The sequence below is a fragment of the Macaca thibetana genome, chromosome 6 (genome assembly GCF_024542745.1).
Source record: "Macaca thibetana thibetana isolate TM-01 chromosome 6, ASM2454274v1, whole genome shotgun sequence".
NCBI classification, from domain to species: Eukaryota; Metazoa; Chordata; class Mammalia; order Primates; family Cercopithecidae; genus Macaca; species Macaca thibetana.
The window spans coordinates 176,438,415-176,454,868 of record NC_065583.1 but is presented as its reverse complement, the minus strand read 5'-3'; the positions used below and the strand labels follow the sequence as shown (position 1 = coordinate 176,454,868).

The 16,454-nt window shown below is 54.4% G+C and overlaps 2 protein-coding genes across 4 annotated transcripts in view; one reads left to right on the top strand and one right to left on the bottom strand.

The window, feature by feature from the left end:
- PDCD6 (programmed cell death 6) overlaps positions 1-13,016 on the top strand; it is a 128,621-nt gene extending 115,605 nt beyond the window's left edge. The window contains exons 4-7 of the mRNA XM_050795363.1: positions 2,816-2,860; positions 5,162-5,320; positions 9,355-9,464; positions 12,457-13,016. Coding sequence (XP_050651320.1) covers positions 2,816-2,860; positions 5,162-5,320; positions 9,355-9,464; positions 12,457-12,555 — 413 coding nt within the window. The 3' untranslated portion in view covers positions 12,556-13,016. The remainder of the gene's footprint in view (positions 1-2,815; positions 2,861-5,161; positions 5,321-9,354; positions 9,465-12,456) is intronic.
- CCDC127 (coiled-coil domain containing 127) overlaps positions 1-16,454 on the bottom strand; it is a 417,207-nt gene that overhangs the window by 80,838 nt on the left and 319,915 nt on the right. The window contains exon 1 of one of the 3 annotated variants that reach the window (XM_050795361.1): positions 3,621-3,633. The exons of the other annotated variants lie outside the window; for them this stretch is intronic. The gene's annotated coding sequence lies outside the window, so the exon portion shown is untranslated. Of the gene's footprint in view, positions 1-3,620; positions 3,634-16,454 lie in introns of those variants that run through there. 3 annotated transcript variants of the gene reach the window in all.

Here is a 16,454-nt window from a genome sequence, read left to right as displayed (position 1 = left end):
GGTCCGCACCACGGCACTAGCTGTCCCAGCTCCTTGCTGGAGGAATCCAGTGCACCCTGTGTGACTCCGCTGGGAGGGGCTCTGGAAGCGCCTGGCTTCCCCAGCAGCCCTTTCCCTTTCAAGTTGGAGGGTGGTCTCAGGGACCCCCATGCAGTCTTTCATGCTTGCTTTCACCAGAAACTCACCTTGGCAGGGCTTCAGGGGAAGGGTTGGGATTTGGTGACAAGTGACTCCATGGCCTGGGGCCAAGCACAGCATCTACTTAGGTTTTCAGGCAGATGCCCAGGTATGTCTAGCACCTAATGTAACTGAGGCATGAAATGTCTGTGCGCCACGATGCTTCAGCTTGTTACGGGCAGTTAGGCCTTGTGGTGGTTCTCTCTTGGTTTCTCTCTTGGTTTCTGTGGAGAAGCCAGACCCTGCTGTGGTTGGCAAGGAAGGTGAGTGGAGATAGCAGGAGTGTCCATCCCTCAGGAGCCCTTTCTAGTGGAGCGGCTGCCTCTCTCTGATCCTTGATTCATCCCAGGGCAACCTCTGCTCTCCTGGGCAGTTCTTAGAATACTCCAGGAGACCCCAGTACAGCTGTCCGGTTCCTCCTGGACCCCAGCTCTCAGGAATGCACCATCTCTGCACTCTCCATGCGCGCCCATCCAGACGGCACCTGAGCTTCCCCATGCCTGCGCTGCAGGGTTAACATCTTGCTTGTGTTTTAACCTGTGTTGCTTTGGTTTAAAACTTGTTTGGCCGTGTTTTTGCTGAGATGGCCCAGAGAAGCTTCTACTTATGATCAGGACACCTCACAGTGCAGCCTTCACTTGAGGACTTAGGTCTCATCCAGGTCCACACAGTCCAGGGCCACGGATGCAGAAGACAGAGGAGAAGAACCTCATGGCATGAAGACAGAGGATTGATTGCCCAGGAGGCTTCCAGGGGCTTTGGCTCCTGGGGCTCCTTGTCAGCACTGGGTCAGAGCAGGTCACCCTTGTGTGCAGACACTAGGTTCCTGTACACAGCAGTGAAGAATGGGGGAAGACCAGATGGATTTGGGTGAGGCAGGGATGCTCCTTGGTGTTTAGAGTTTTCCTCTTTCTTTGCCTTGTGGGTTCTCTGTAGCTTATCTTTGTTTTTTGTAATACTAGTTTCCAGTAATTCTGACCTTTCCGAATACCTCTGTATACATATGCCTGCCTACTCTCCCTCCAGCTACCTGTAAAGCCTGCAGAAACGTATTCCTGCAGATTATCACTCTATTCAGCCTAACAGATGCTCGTGGAGTGTTTGCTGTGTGTGTGCCACGGGTTCAGGGTTCAGGTGCACCTGCCTTTGTGGGAAGAGCACAGCTTCCCTGCATAACTGCTGGAGGGTGGGATCTTCCCAAGGGGAAGTTGGGAGGTGCTCAGGCAGAGTAAATGGATTTAACTTCTGGGCTGGGAGAACATGGTACCCCCGTGGAAGGCTCCCTGAGGAAGGAAAGGAAGGAGCTGGAGGGAGGGTATGTGCGTCTTAGGAGGGGACGCACTTCAGGTGAGAGCAGGCATGGCACTAGGAGGAGCCCCATGAGCCCAGAGTGATGACTCGTAGAGGCCTAAGGGACCGTGCCAGCACCAGAGTGATGACTCGTAGAGGCCTAAGGGACCGTGCCAGCACCAGAGTGATGACTCGTAGAGGCCTAAGGGACCGTGCCAGCACCAGAGTGATGACTCGTAGAGGCCTAAGGGACCGTGCCAGCACCAGAGTGATGACTCGTAGAGGCCTAAGGGACCGTGCCAGCACCAGAGTGATGACTCGTAGAGGCCTAAGGGACCGTGCCAGCACCAGAGTGATGACTCGTAGAGGCCTAAGGGACCGTGCCAGCAGACCCCACCGCCCGTGCTCCACCGGGAGCCTGACATTGTTCTCTGAGATCGAGGGCTGTCCCTGTGTGCTGCCCAGGACTGTGGCAATTTTGTGTATAGAAAAAACAACTGTGTGTCTAATACAGATGGGGTATGAGGAGAGCCACTGGTCTTTCCTGACATTAACAATATGTTTAGTTCATTTTCAGTGAGTATGGAAGTTATTGAAGGTACAGATCACTCTGAAAATAGGCTCTTGTGTGTGAAGGTCATCAGTGAATCTTCACCCTCATAGTTGGTAAATGGTTGTGAGCACTCAAGGGTATCAGATTCTACAGTGAATCCGAGGATAGCACAGTATTCCTATTCAGTTTCAGGGAAAATCATATAAAGCCCAGACCGTAATTTGTCAGGAATGTTTGCAGTGTGGTGATGGATGTCTTCACCGTGCTTTGGGATGATTGCTGAGGGAGAACGGAAGGAGGGGTCTGGTACTTGCACCTTTCGGTAGAATTAGTGTGAATGCCACAGCGACCGAGCTGTGCTCAGGTGTCTGCCGGCAGTGGTGGCCTTGACGATGGATTTTCTGAAATGGGAATTTGTGAAGTTCTCTAACAAAAGTGCAAACTTCTTAACTTGGCTGGTGGCTGCATCCTTGAAAAATTCCGTGTGTAAAATGATACAGAACCATTTCTCAGTTATCTGTTAAATAAGAGTGCGTGTCCAGCCACGATGACTGTGGACGGCCATGGAGGTCTGGCAGGCCACGGAGGACTCCCATACTCAGCAGGGTGTGACCCCACCACACAGTGCTTTGGCTCCTCCCAGGAGTCACGGCAGCTGACACGTCACCTGGAGTGTCTAGAAAACCACTACCCTAGAGCCCCTACTGCCTTTCCCGGGGCCTCCAGCTATAGACAAGGAACTCACTGTCCCACAAAGATTTTCCTTTTACTTTAACTCCTGTTGTTTGTTTTCAGGCATGTGGACTCCCTTTAATCCAGTGACTGTCAGGTCGATCATATGTAAATATCAGCAGATGGACACGCCTGGGCTTCTTTGTATCCGACCCGCTTGGGTACCCACTTGTGTTTCCTTTGTCTGTGGGTCCGTATCACTTTCCTCCCTTCTGGAATACCACTTAGATGAGCGTAGGCCCTTTCATCCCTCTCCCCCCGTCTCTGTACCTTTTCATGTCTCTCCGTGTCTGTTTGCTTTATTCTTTATTCTGATTATTGTTAATGTACTGTTTGTTTAACCTGTCCTTTCAGTTTCTAATTCTAAAGATTATATATATTTAAAATTTCTAAATTAGTTACTTTCACATCTTATCTGGGTGTTTTTGATAGACATTGCATATTTATTTTTGTGATTCCATCCTTTATTCGAATATTTCATATGATAGTCTTCAGTTTTAAGAACATGTTTTTATTGAAAAGTGCTAGGTATTTGTGACGTGGAGCTACTTGACAGTATGTTTGAAGTCCTTGGGAGGGTGGTCTATAGCTGATTGTTTTTCCTGCTCAAGCCCACACAGAGTAACCAACTTCCTTGATGTTTCTGTAATTTTTGTTTGTTTTGTGGGTCCATGTGTAGCCTTAATGTGAGGGTCTGCATCATTTCTTTGGGTCCAGGGTCTCCCCAGCTGTACAGGTAGCCGGGTTTTTGCTTGTTTCTTTTAAGAGACAGGGTCTCCCTGTGTTGCCCAGGCCTGGTCTGGAATTCCTGGGCTCAAGCAATCCTCCTGCCTCAGTCTCCCAAAGAGTGGGGATTACAGGTGTGCACCCCCATGCCCAGACGGTAGCTGGGGTGGGAGCTGCAGCTCCAGGGGCAGGCAGGTGTTCAGGAGAGTCATTCTGTGTCTCCATCCCCTGTAGCTGGGTGGGAGGTGCAGCTCCAGGGGCAGGCAGGTGTTCAGGGGAGTCGTGTTTCCATCCCCGCCCCACTTGATTTCTGGAAGGTTTCCTTTGCTGGGAGGTGCGGCCCCCTTCACTCCTCTTTAATATGGAATCCCAGGTTCAGTTCTGCCTCACAGGGACCACGGCAATGTGTCTCCAGGTTTCCCAGAGCAGCCTAGGGCTCATTCCTTCCTCTCCCATCCATGCATGCGTTTTAGTCTTGTGAGGATTCCCTGAGTTCCTTGCGAAGCCCGTGTGTGGTGAGGTGTCTGAGTCCTAGTGCTGGTGTAGCTGGGGGGCTTTTCCAGACGGTTGTGCCCGCTGGTCAGGCAAATGTCGCCACATCACACTGATGGAAGGAGAGAAAACCTGGAAGCATAGCAGTGGCAGGGCTCAGCCTTTAGTGCTAGAAAAGGTGTTGATAATGGGGAGCTACCTCCCCCCCAGAGAGGAAGGGCCTGGGAGCCACTCCTCTGCGGAACCCTCACCCTGGTGTGCAGCTCACCCAGCACCCTTCCCTACTGGTGTCTGGTGCACAGTGGGTCCTGCACGCACCAGCATCGTCCACACACACCGTGCACGTCGTGGAACAGTCCTGTGAAAAACAGCCCCTGGTTGCACACGGGGTTGTGGACTGTTGGGAGGAAGCATCGATGCTGTTTCTCACATGATTTTTCATCCTGTGGATTTTCATTCAGTTGTGACGTATTTCCAATGAAACTAGGAGTAGTCGTATTGCAGTCCTATATTAACCTCTGTTCTTGAAAAGAGACCACGTGATTTATCGTTTTCTCTGCAGCAGTAATTCAGATTGAATTTTTCTATGGGTTTTAACCATATTGCGACTACGTGTAAAGGTAGTTGCAGATTCTTTTGTATTTGGACCTGGAGTTAGACTGAAAGCAAATAGGATGTAGGCGAGGGTCTGTTTCTAATTAAAGCAGGTTTTCCTGACAGGGCTGTTCCGAGCCTCCACCAGTGCTCTGGGTCCTGGAGAGTCAGAGGGTCAGCTCTGGGAATTAGATTCGTGTTCTAGGCCGAGACCCAGGAGCCAGAGGAGATGGGGCCACTCACCCTCCGTGCGCCTCGGAAGCTGAGTGTGAAGCTCTGCTCTTCTTTCCGTCATGGCTGCGGCCGGATTTCCTCGCACATCCTATTGCACGGCCTGCCTCACAGCTGCAAGCGCACCTTCTCATGGGACTTAGGGGGCTAGGGCTGGGGGACAATCCCTCACACCCCCACCCAGGGCAAAAGTGACAAGACTTTTAGGGATTTCGTCCCTATTCACAGACAGGCATGCATTGCCCAGCCCCTGTTAGTGATCAGCAGTGGGGCCCCGCCAGGCTCCGAGGGCGGAGGTTTGGTGTGAAGCCTCGAGTGAGTTTGCTGCGACTGATCTTTTGTTGCTTGACTGTTCCTCTGTCTCAGCCATGTTTGACCGTGAGAACAAGGCCGGTGTGAACTTCAGCGAGTTCACGGGTGTGTGGAAGTACATCACGGACTGGCAGAACGTCTTCCGCACGTACGACCGGGACAACTCCGGGATGATCGACAAGAACGAGCTGAAGCAGGCCCTTTCAGGTTTCGGTAACTCACTCATCCTGGCTTGTGTAGCGTGTTTCATTTTGGAACCTAGGAGCCGTTGAAGTTTTTTAAACCTTGTTGAACTTAACTGATTGTCTAACCAGGCTATGTAAAGTTTTTGTTGACATCATGCAGGTTCGTATTTGATACTGCTCATGTCGGAAGGCGATCCTTGACACGGATACGTTTATGCAGTTTTTTATCCAAAATGAGATAAGGGCTATGCAAGCCATTCGTCTTTTGTGAAGTGGAATGATGTTACGAGCAAAACTGAGAATGTGGCTTTTGAAATCATTTAAAAGTGGATCCGTGAAAATACCGTGGGGCAGGGCAGCTTATATTTCATGATAGATCAAAGCGTGTTGAAAAGGTGACAGTCAACCTAAGAAACAGCTGTCAGTCACCAGGTCCAAACCGTGCGCCTCAGAAGGGGCGTCAGGCAGATTGCGTGCCCATTCTCAAGTGTGCTCGGCGTGTGTGTGCTCGGCGTGTGTGCGCACACGTGTGCCGTGCACCTCAGAACAGCATCAGAGAGGCGGAGCACGTGATCATTCTCAAGTGTGTTCCGCAGGTGCGTACTGTGTGCATGTGTGTGAACGCGTGTGCACACACGTGTGACAGTGTGCCGTGGGACTAGGAGTGTTTACAGGGCCCGTCCAGAGTGCATCCATAGGGCCTGTCCACGGGCTTCCTGTGCTAGTCTCAGGTCTGAGAGGAAGCAGGGGTTCTATTTACAGAGGAACAACGGACATGTTTGGGGCCAGCCTGAGGCTCTTGGTGGCTGCACCAAGATTCTAATCCAGGCGGATTTCATCTGGCCCCTGTATGAAGCCGCTTCCGTGATTTACTTAAAAGGCTCCTTAGAAACAGTGAGGAAAATTCGATTCTACTTGAGTACCTCTGAGATAACTGGAGTCTCACTTACCTAAGCACGCCGCCTCTCCTCGCGTTTCCTCCCAGCATGCACTTTATGGCTGCCTTTCTTTCTCTTCTCTTTCTCACCTTACAAGCTTGTCCACAGGGCTGGCTATGCACACTGGGTCTCAAGAAGCAGTTCTGAGCTGACCAGCTGCGAGCCAGGATTTGGGCTGGATGGCTCTGAATTGGCACTTGGAATGCAGCTGACCTTGCTGTGTCCTTGGGTGGGGGAAGTGGAGGGAACCCTGGCCGGCTCCTCTTCCCTGGAGCAAGTAAGGAAGGGCTGGAAGGGAAGGATGCCACCCTCCACAGAGAGCGGTCCTGGGGCCGGGGAGGCCCGTGCTGCCGAGTGCGGCCAGGACCACATGGACTTCAGGACCAGCCTGGAGTTATTTTTAGACAAGCGACCTCTGGTGCCACAGACATCTTTTCCCAACCTTGTCAGGCCCCGGAGCTCCCTTTGCCTCGTGCCGGTGACCACCGGTCCTCAGAATGCGCAGTGGAAGTTGCTGTGGACGGTGCTGCCTGCTCTCTGAGGCCCTCTTCGTCCTGGTCTGGCGAAGGACTGCCCAGAAAACTGTGCTGAGCTGTGGTGGGAGGCACGGCCGGTCACACAGCCTTCCTGGTGCCCCGGAGCGGGCAGGCCTCCTCGTGTTGCACGGTGGCAGAGCCCTTCCTGACTGCCAGGCTTTCCTGGGTGCGGTGTCCCATCGCAGCGTTGTCTCTGGTTACCCTGGCAAGTTTCCTTCTGCGCTTGGTTCTTGATGTCCAGGACCATCTCCCACATCTTCCGTGGAAAGGGGCATTGTCATCCTTTTTGTATTTTGATTATTTCAAAAGATTTCCTATAATAACTCTTAGGAAGTCGGCCCCAGAAGCAAAAATTCTTCTTTTGTCTTGGCCCTTACGAACAAGTGTTCTGCTCTCAGATGAAGCAGGGAGGCTGCACTTGAGCTCAGGGGCCGGCACAGGGAATCACCAGGTGGTGGAGCCTGCGAGATTTCTCCCCGGTGTCTCTGACGGGGCCACGTGTGGATTTTATAATCCACCCGTTCGTTTTTTAAGCCTTTATTGTTAACCTCAACTGTGTGCCACGCTCAGAGACCGGAAGTGAAAAGGTGAGGAAGGCGTCCGCACGTTCGGGCACCCAGCACCCGGCGCCGGGCCGGCTGACTCAGCACGTGCCGTTAGGTTGCCGTAAACAGCCAGCGTCCGCACGTTCCACCCGGCGCCGGGCCGGCTGACTCAGCACGTGCCGTTAGGTTGCCGTAAACAGCCAGCGAGACTCTCCCCTCTGGTGGGCAGTGGGTGTCTGAGAAAGGCAGTTGGGCGGAGAACAGCTCCGCCGCCGTGGCCCTTTGCCACTGTGCCAGGCCCCCCAGAGCTGGGGGAGCCCCAGGGAGCCTCATCCTGTTGAGTGGGGGCAGCTTGTATTTTCCCTGGAGGTGGAATGGATGAGATTTCCAAGGAGGTCACGGCTCTGCTTGCTGGTTCACAACATTTCAGCGAGTCCGAAAGAGGAGAATGACCTTGGAAACGGGTGTGTCGGGGGTGGGCCCAAGGGTGCTGGTCGTCTCACATGGGCTGACTTTCATTAACAGAAACTCAGAAGCAGTTGCGGCTGGGTTTTGGCTTCTCAAATAAACATTCTTCTTTTAGTTCGTTTGTTCTTCCCTCATTTTACTAGTCTGACTCTGCCTTTGTTTTCCCTTCACTGTTACTGATGACCAAGGACGCTGGAAGTTAGTTCCAGAGGCAGCGGGGTTGCTCCTGTTGTCTGTGCAGACTGAAATTCCTGGGCCTCTGTCAGCAGCTCTGCTGTCCTTCCCCAGCCTTGGCGGGAGGCCAGTAATGACCTCTGTCCCCTGTGCATTCCCAGACAGGAGTGTCCCTGTGGCCGTGTCCCAGCAGGCTGGGCTGTCTGTCCTCAGCAGGCCGGGCTCAGCCGCGGTACAGGTGCAGGGAGTGAGGAGGTGGGAATAGTAGGGACCAGAAGAAGTGGCAGCTGTTCACAACTCTGCCATCTCTTTCTGAATGTAACGGGAGGTCCTGTCTTCTCAGCTTGCAGGGAAGGAGGGTCCGAAGCAACTCCACTGTTGCACGTTTAGGGACCCCTGAACTTAAATGGCAGAACGCCCTGACCACTCTGGAAGGCACTGTGTTCATGTGTGTGTGCTTGACTCTTTATCCGTGAAGGGGCTGTTTGTGCAGGCGATTAACTGTGAGATTCAGACAGTAGGTGCACACATCCCTGCAGAGATTCCAGCAGGGCTGAAAACCAGTAAAAACAGATCGGCACCTGGATCTTGCCTCCTGAGTCAGTAAGGCTGCCACAGTCACGAAGGCAGTGGGATTTCGAGGGAGGGAAGGGAGGGAGGCAGGCGGGGCGTGCTCTCCAAGGTGCCCGAACACACCTGCTGCCTCCACACGTCTTCAGAGCCCTCTCCCTGTGGGAGGCCTTTTTCAGGACAGGCTCGGTGAACTGGAAACGAAATCCTAGCCCTTGGTGGCCCTGCAGTAACTTGGACCTTTCCGAGGTCACCCTGCCACTGTGCCCGTCAGTCCCTCATGGCGGGTGGGGCACATCCCCCAGACACTCCCATTTCTTGACATTGATACTTTGTATAACTGGAAACCTTCTGTGAAATTTTAGTTTTCAAAGCATTGTCTGGTGACAAGCAACCCAGGGCGGCGAATCATTCAGAATTTTCTTATCTAGGTTAATAAACATAATAAAATCAATAAGGACTTTGAAAGTAACTCCACTGGGTTCACGAACTGAGCATGGCCGTCCTGTGGGGTGGTGGTTGGTGAGTGCTTCCCTGGGGTGAGTAGTTAATTCACGAGAGTGACCGATGGCAACGTCCCACTCGCTCCTCCTTCCAGGGTCCTGGTCTCGAGGGGTCGCTCCATGCACTGCAGATGTGAGCTCATTACACAGCGACGTATTCGGGAAGCGTCTCAGTTCTGAGTGCCTTTGAGTGAATTTGCACTTCCGTTCGCACCCAGCCTTGCATCGTGTGTGTTAGAGGCTGTGGGCCTTGGGAGGGAGGGGTGGGCGTTGGCACATACCTCCCGTCTCTCCCAGCCCTCTCTGACTCCAACTTTCACTCTTCAAGGCTACCGGCTCTCTGACCAGTTCCACGACATCCTCATTCGAAAGTTCGACAGGCAGGGACGGGGGCAGATCGCCTTCGACGACTTCATCCAGGGCTGCATCGTCCTGCAGGTGACGGAGTGGCTTTGCCTGGGTTTGCTGTGGTGGTGGGAGGGGTTCGCTTGCCAGCGTGATGCACCTGACCTTCAATCCAAGGAGTCAGGCGTATGTAGAATTAGTTTTTGGAGCTTGTAAGACTGAGTCTCATCTTTGGAGAAGTAGCTGGTTAGTGGAAGTGTAGACAAACATGTTTTCCTCCCCTTGGAAATGGCATAGAGCAGCCCATCTGGAAGACGCTGTTTTTGCAGTATCTGGTGGGTTAGTTACACGTATGTTCTGGTGTTCTGATTTTTTTTTTTTTTTTTTTTTTTGAGACCGAGTCTCGCTCTGTCACCCAGGCTATGGCACGATCCCGGCTCACTCTCACCTCTGCCTCCCGGGTTCAAGCGATTCTCCTGCCTCAGCCTCCCCAGTAGCTGGGATTACAGGTGACACCCAGCTAATTTTTGTATTTTTAGTAGAGATGGGGTTTTGCCATGTTGGCCAGGCTGATCTCAAACTCCTGACCTCAAGTAATCCGCCCGCCTTAGCCTCCCAAAGTGCTGGGATTACAGGCATGAGCCCCTGTGCCTGGCCAATGATAGTGTATTTTTGCAAAAACTTTTATTCTGAGAAAAGGGACACGTTTTCTGTTGTGGTCATCACTGTGTCCTGCCGTCGTTGTGTGTGAGGTCAGCTGTGGAGCCTGTGGGCACTCGGGCTGCCCTCGGTGGGGTCTCCGCGCTCTTCCTGTGCACACCAGTGTCTGCAGGAGCTTGTAATGCACCCTGACCTGCAAGGCAAGCTCTTTGGTGACGTCTTTCCTGCTGGGCTCTCTCTGAGACGCACGGAGATGGAGAGCAGGGCTCAGGGGACCCGCCTGGGAGCTCCACACAGACCCCTGCTGCTGTGTGCAGGTGGAGATCCCGGTCTCCACCCAGATTCCTCAAGGTCCTGCCTTGGTGGCCGCGCAGTTCCGTGAGAGAGAGGAACAGCATGGGGTTTTTAGAAATAATGGGGAAATTCGGAAACGTTCCCAAATTGTTTATTCTATGTAACAATTAAAATGCTAGATCTGTAAAAGTGAGTTTCCTCTGGTTTATGGATCCATCAGTCCCTGCTCTTCAGGGATTTGTTGGAGAACCAGGTCTGTGAACATGGAAGCCTCAAAACTCGACAGTGGGGGAGCCTTTCCTGCCCTGCCTCTTGGGGTTCCTGCCACGTTGGATGACATTTTCACAATGTTCTCTGAACACTTTAAAAAAGTGTAGGCCGGGCCTGGTGTCACATGCCTATAGTCCCAGCTACTCAGGAGGCTGAGGCAGGAGAATCACTTGAGCCTAAGAGGTGGAGGTTGCAGTGAGCCAAGATCACACCACTGCACTCCAGCCTGGGTGACAGAGCCAGACACTGTCTCACAAAAAAAGAGGGAAAAGATGCAGTGTAAAATCTCGTTATGTACCGTGACTGAATTGCTGTAGGATTCAGATCTTCATTTGAGACTATGTTCTGTAAGTTAACGTTGATCTTGTGTGAGCTTTCGGTAGCTGGAGTAACACTGGCGGCCTCACAGTGACCTCTCCAGCGCCTTCCAAGGCACATCCGCAGCAAGCGTAGCTCCTCCTGGGGGGTGCTGCCTCCCCAAGGCCCGGCTCCAGACCGCGTGGGGAGGGCCTGACAGCCAGTTCCCGGGCTGTCCCCACCCTTGGAGAGTGACCCTAAACACTAGACAGATGGGGAATGGGAAAGAAAAGAAAGCTGCAGACCACAAGTTAAAATTCCCTCAAAAACGTTTTGATTCATCTGCTTTTTCCAAAAGGATAAAGGCTTTTCGAAAATTATTTTTTAACAAATAATATGAACACTTTTAGAAACTCTAGAAAAACACAAAGGATTCAAAATAGAAAGAAAAATTACCCATTATTCTTCAAGCCAGCATCATCCATTGCAGGTGTTTTTGGAGTTTGGTGAGGCCGTAGCTGCTGCCAAGTCCAGGGGCCTGGTGGTGCTGTGGCGTTCCTGCAGGGTGGTTTTTTTTCCTTTGAGATGGAGTCTTGCTCTGTCACCCCAGCTGGAATGTGGTGGTGTAAACACAGCCCACTGCAGCCTCGACCCCAAGTCTCAAGCGATCCTTCCGCCTTGGCCTCCTGAGTAGCTGGGATCACAGGCGAGAGTCACCACACCCTGTCCACGTTCTGATATGCGAGGACTGCTGTTTTCTTCCCTTGTCACATTTTCTTCTTCTTCTTTCTTCTTCTTCTTTCTTTTTCCTTCTCCTTCCTTTTTTTTTTTTTTTTTTTTTTTGAGAGACCCTTGCTGTCTGTCACCCAGGCCTGAGTGTGGTGGTGTGAACACGGCTCACTGCAGCCTCAACCCCCAGGCTCAAGCGATCCTCACGCCTTGGCCTCCCAGAGTGCTGGGATCACAGACGAGAGTCACCATGCTGGCCTGAATCTTCATGATAGTTTACGGCTGCCCCAAGTCCATCATCTAGAAGTGGCACTTACTTAACCATCCCTGTTAGGAGGGTGTAGGCGGTCACCCTGTCTCTGCTGCTGATCTGGCCTGGACCCTCGGCTGTCAGAGGGAGGGGTGGGCGGGGCTGAAGGAGCCTGAAGCCCTCGTGATGTCACAAGATCCCCCGCTGTGTCCTGAGCTCCACATAGCCCAGGTGGCCCCACAGCAGAGGCGAGCCACTGGAGGGTGGAGGGCCTCCACGGGACGGTCTTCAGGGGCGAAGGAAGGGCCCAGGCCTCCGGGAGACTCAGGAGACCAGGGCCTGGGATCAGGGGCTCGGTCAGGGGCTCAGCCAGGGCTGGACGTAGTGGAGCCAGCCCTGCAGCCCTGTGTTCTTCCCACTCCCACTGTCCGTGTGAACAGCTCCGGCCCCACCTGTGCCTCCCTGTGCTGGGCTTCATCAGGAGATGACCTGTGTGCTTCTGAGATTGGGTTCCTAATGACTTTGTCCCAGTGCACCTTGCTCCTTCCGTTCACTGTCGAGATTTAATGTGTGTTTTCTCCCCAGAGGTTGACGGATATATTCAGACGTTACGACACGGATCAGGATGGCTGGATTCAGGTGTCGTACGAACAGTACCTGTCCATGGTCTTCAGTATCGTATGACCCTGGCCTCTCGTGAAGAGCAGCACGACATGGCAAGAGCCGAAACGCCAAAGTTCCTGCCTGTGAGGGAATGGAACCCAGATGCAGTTAGATGCTGTTCTTCCTTTAGATTTTACCGTGTGGGGACCCAGCTGTACATATGTGGATAAGGTGATTAATGTTTTCCAACTGTAATAGTAGCTGCATCATTATAATGCAGACATTGGATTTGGTGACTGTCTCATTGTGCCATGAGGTAAATGTAATAATGTTTGAGGCATTCTGCTTGCAAAGAAATCTATCATGTGCTTTTCTAGATGTCTCTGGTTCTATAGTGGAAATGCTTTTATTAGCCAATAGGAATTTTAAAATAATATGGAACTTGCACAAAAGGCTTTTCATGTGCCTTACTTTTTTAAAAAGGAGTTTATTGTATTCATTGGTATATGCGACGTAAGCAATAAAGGGAATGTTAGACCTGTGGTCTGCCTTCAGCTCTTCAAATCAAATAGGTCCAAGAACCAGGCCCCATGCCCTGGTCCTACAGACAGTCACTGCGTCAGATGTGCTGGCTCGTCTGGGACCTCCCAGGGTCCTGGGCACCTTCTGGGACATTGTCCAGCCCAGCGTGCACAGCTCTGCTTGTGAAAAGCCAGAGGGACTCTCACCCTCTGTTCAAGAGGCTACGTTTCATAAAACTGCTCCGTGTGGATAAAGAAATCCAATTTGGTGTAGCAGGTTGCGCATTTCCATCATCAATGATTTAGCCACGCTATCTCCGCACGTGGCCTGCAGCACGTGGCCACCCAGCACATCCCCCTGCTCACCTCGGTCCACTGCCAGTGCTGCCCGGTCCCCCTCCCTGCCTCGCTGTGCAGCGCCGGGCCCCCCTGGGTTGACACTCCTGAGCCCCAGCCTCATTCTCTGGACGCTTCCCTTCTGCAGTGATGCGTCTGGTTTCGGGGCTGCAGCCTCTGCTCAGAACACCTGCCTTGACGCTGCTCGTTCCACACAGTTCTGCACGTCTTTTCTCTGTTTTGGTCTCTTGGGATCTGCTACCTGCTCAAATCCCTGCTTGGTGTGTTGAGGGGTGAGGGGCAGGGGGCGTGGTTTCCTGGAAAAAGCCCCAGTCTCAACACTGGGCAGGTGTGTGCTGTGTGTGTGGAGGGGTGGGGGGGCTGGGCTGCATCTGTGCTCCAGGTGAGATCTCCAACTGCCCACCTGCACTTGGCCTGGGGCCTCTGGATACGGATCCCTCTGGAGCAGGCGCTCCCGGCTCCCTGGGTATGGGAGGAGGAGGGATGTGGGCTTGGGGGCCTGGCTGCTCCCTCTGGCTACACCGCCAATCTGTGCTGGCCCCTTCTCAGGTGCCCAGGCCCCATGTGGCCCCCGGGTTGGTGTGGGGCCTGCACTGCGCTGTCCTCGTCTGCTCCTGGTTGGCTACTCTGCCGGTCACACCACCTGCCAGGCTGCGGGGGGTCCTTGCCCACAGCCATCTGTGCTGCCTGTAGCCTTGTGGTCTGTCCTGCGGTCCTGGCTGGTGTGTGTGTCCCCCGGCAGCACCTGCAGCCTCGCTGCCTGCATCCCCTCGCAACCCCCACCCCTCGTGCTGGCACGTGGCCTCCCCTAGAACCTGAAGCCAGAGCTTGTGTGGAAGAAGTGGGTGGGGTATTCAGATTTCAGATTTGGGTTCTGGTGGGTGTCACTGATAAGAAACTGGGGATCTGTTGGCCTGTGCTGGCCACGGGTGGGGCCTGGCACCGTGAGTTTCCCATCTGTGGTGCCCGTGGTTAGTGGATTAGAACATCACTGGACAGGAGGCCCGGGTGTGGCAGGGTCAGGCCCAAGGTATGTGGGGCTGGGACTGACCTTGTGACCTCAGTCATGGGGATCCCAGGGCGGTCTCTGAGGATCCCCAGCCATCCGCTGGGTGCCTCGCTAGACCTTGACACCCCCGTGACTCTGCAGCAGATGACCCCAGGCTCCACTCCGTGAGGTCAGCTGCCTTGCCCAGGCCCCAGGCTCCCAATTCCATGAGGTCTTCCTTCCTCACCCAGGCCTCCACGGCCAGGCTCCCAGCAGCTTCTCCCTCGCCTCACGGGCACCTGGACTCAGTGTCCAGTAGCTGCACCCACCCCACCCTGGGAGCTGCCCTCACTCCTTCTTCAGCCTCAGGCCTGTGAAGTCTCCGTGCTTGGGGTGAGGGCAGCTGCTGCAGCCACCTTGCAGCCCTCCCAGCCACATCTCCAGGCCCTTGCCCGTGCTGTCTCGCTTTGCAGCGAACAACCCCCACTCCACACCCGCAGCTTCTCTGGCCTCTGGATTCCTACCTGGGTCGGGGAAGCCTCTGCTACTCCGAGGAGCTGCCAGCCCTGGTGAGAGACACCTGCCTACAGGCACACGATCAGCGTCTGTCCTCCATGGATGATACGGGCCAACGGCTGATGCTGAGGCCGATGTGCTCATCCTGTGTATCAGCTGCCGGGGAAGGAATGTTGTATGTGTGCGGTTAGCTCCATATTCCTAGAAAGCAGACAAGGCAGGTGAGACGGAGACTTTTACAGAGAAAAGGTCAGATTGTGGATGAGGTTTCCTTCCTTTTCGCAGCAATGAGATGTTCCTCTGATGGAGATAAAGTGTTTCTCAGCACGTCACGTGCGTGTGGGACAGACGCACAGGTTTGTGGTGTGCTCAGGTGTGTGGCAGATTCACAGGTGTGAGGTACACTCAGGTGTGTGGTGCAGGGACCCTCAGCTACTCTGCACATGGCTGCCATGGGGGCTCCGGATCTGCAGGCAGACTCTGGGAGGCTGCCTTGGAGAGGGGCCTCCATGAAGACTCACGAGAACAAAAGCCGCTGAGAATTCGGGAGCACAAGTTCTTTAGCAGAAGGTGAGGAGGGTGCTGGGGCCGCTGCACCGCACGCTGGGAGGACCAGCAGGGGTAGCACGCTGGACAAACGCATGTCAGGCCGGCCTGCTGGCAAGGAAACCCCTGGATGCAGAGCCTGTGTCGGGCTGGTGGGCTGTGGCTGTCGGGAGGGGCATTTCCCCGGGAGCTCCCAGCCACCAGGAGTCAAGGGGAGGCGGTGAGGAGCATCTTGCAGTGGAATTGTGGAGGGGGGACTCCCCTGCTCTCCTGGTGGGAGTCACTGATACAAAACTGGGGGTCCCTGGAGGGCAGTGAGCTCACGAGTTGTGGAGGATTCTCTGGAGGGGGTGCCGTGCCCCCCGCCAGCCACACTGCCAGCCACACTGCCAGCACAGACCCCATCCTCAGGCGTCTGCAGGGAGGGCCCGTCAGCTGCACACAGCCTGGGCCACGTGGGGGCAGTGCGGCTGCACCACAGAGCTCCGGGAGCTGCTGGCTGACCGGGTGGCCCTGCCAGACACAGCCATGGCATTTGTAGCTGCAGAGACCACAGAGAGAAGGGCCTTCACCCTTTCAACTCTCCCTTGTCAGGCAGGCTGTGCCCTGTGACCCTTCAGAGCCTGGGTTTGGGGGTGGAGGGGGTGGACAGCTGACCAGGTGCCCCGCGCAGGCCCAGCATGGTGAGGCTGGGTCGGGGAGGCCAGGCCAGGCCAGTGTCGCTCGACCCCTGGTCTCAAGACCCAAGACAGCAGGACACGGGGGGCACAGCCATCTCTGGGGGCCGCTACCTCCCTCTGCTCTGGGTCCTCACAGTCATCAGTGCAGACATGGAGGTGCAGGTGCACGCCGTCCACCCTCACCTGGGGCCCCTGGCCTGTGCCTCCCCACGCTCCCTACCCTGCACCTCCCCCCACAGTCCTGCACTTCCCCCCATCCTGTACCTCCCCACTTCACCCTCCACCTCCCCCACACCCTGCACCTCCCCACATCCTTTACCTCCTTCCTTCATCCTGCACCTCCCTCCATCCCTCACCTTCCTCCTCACCTGG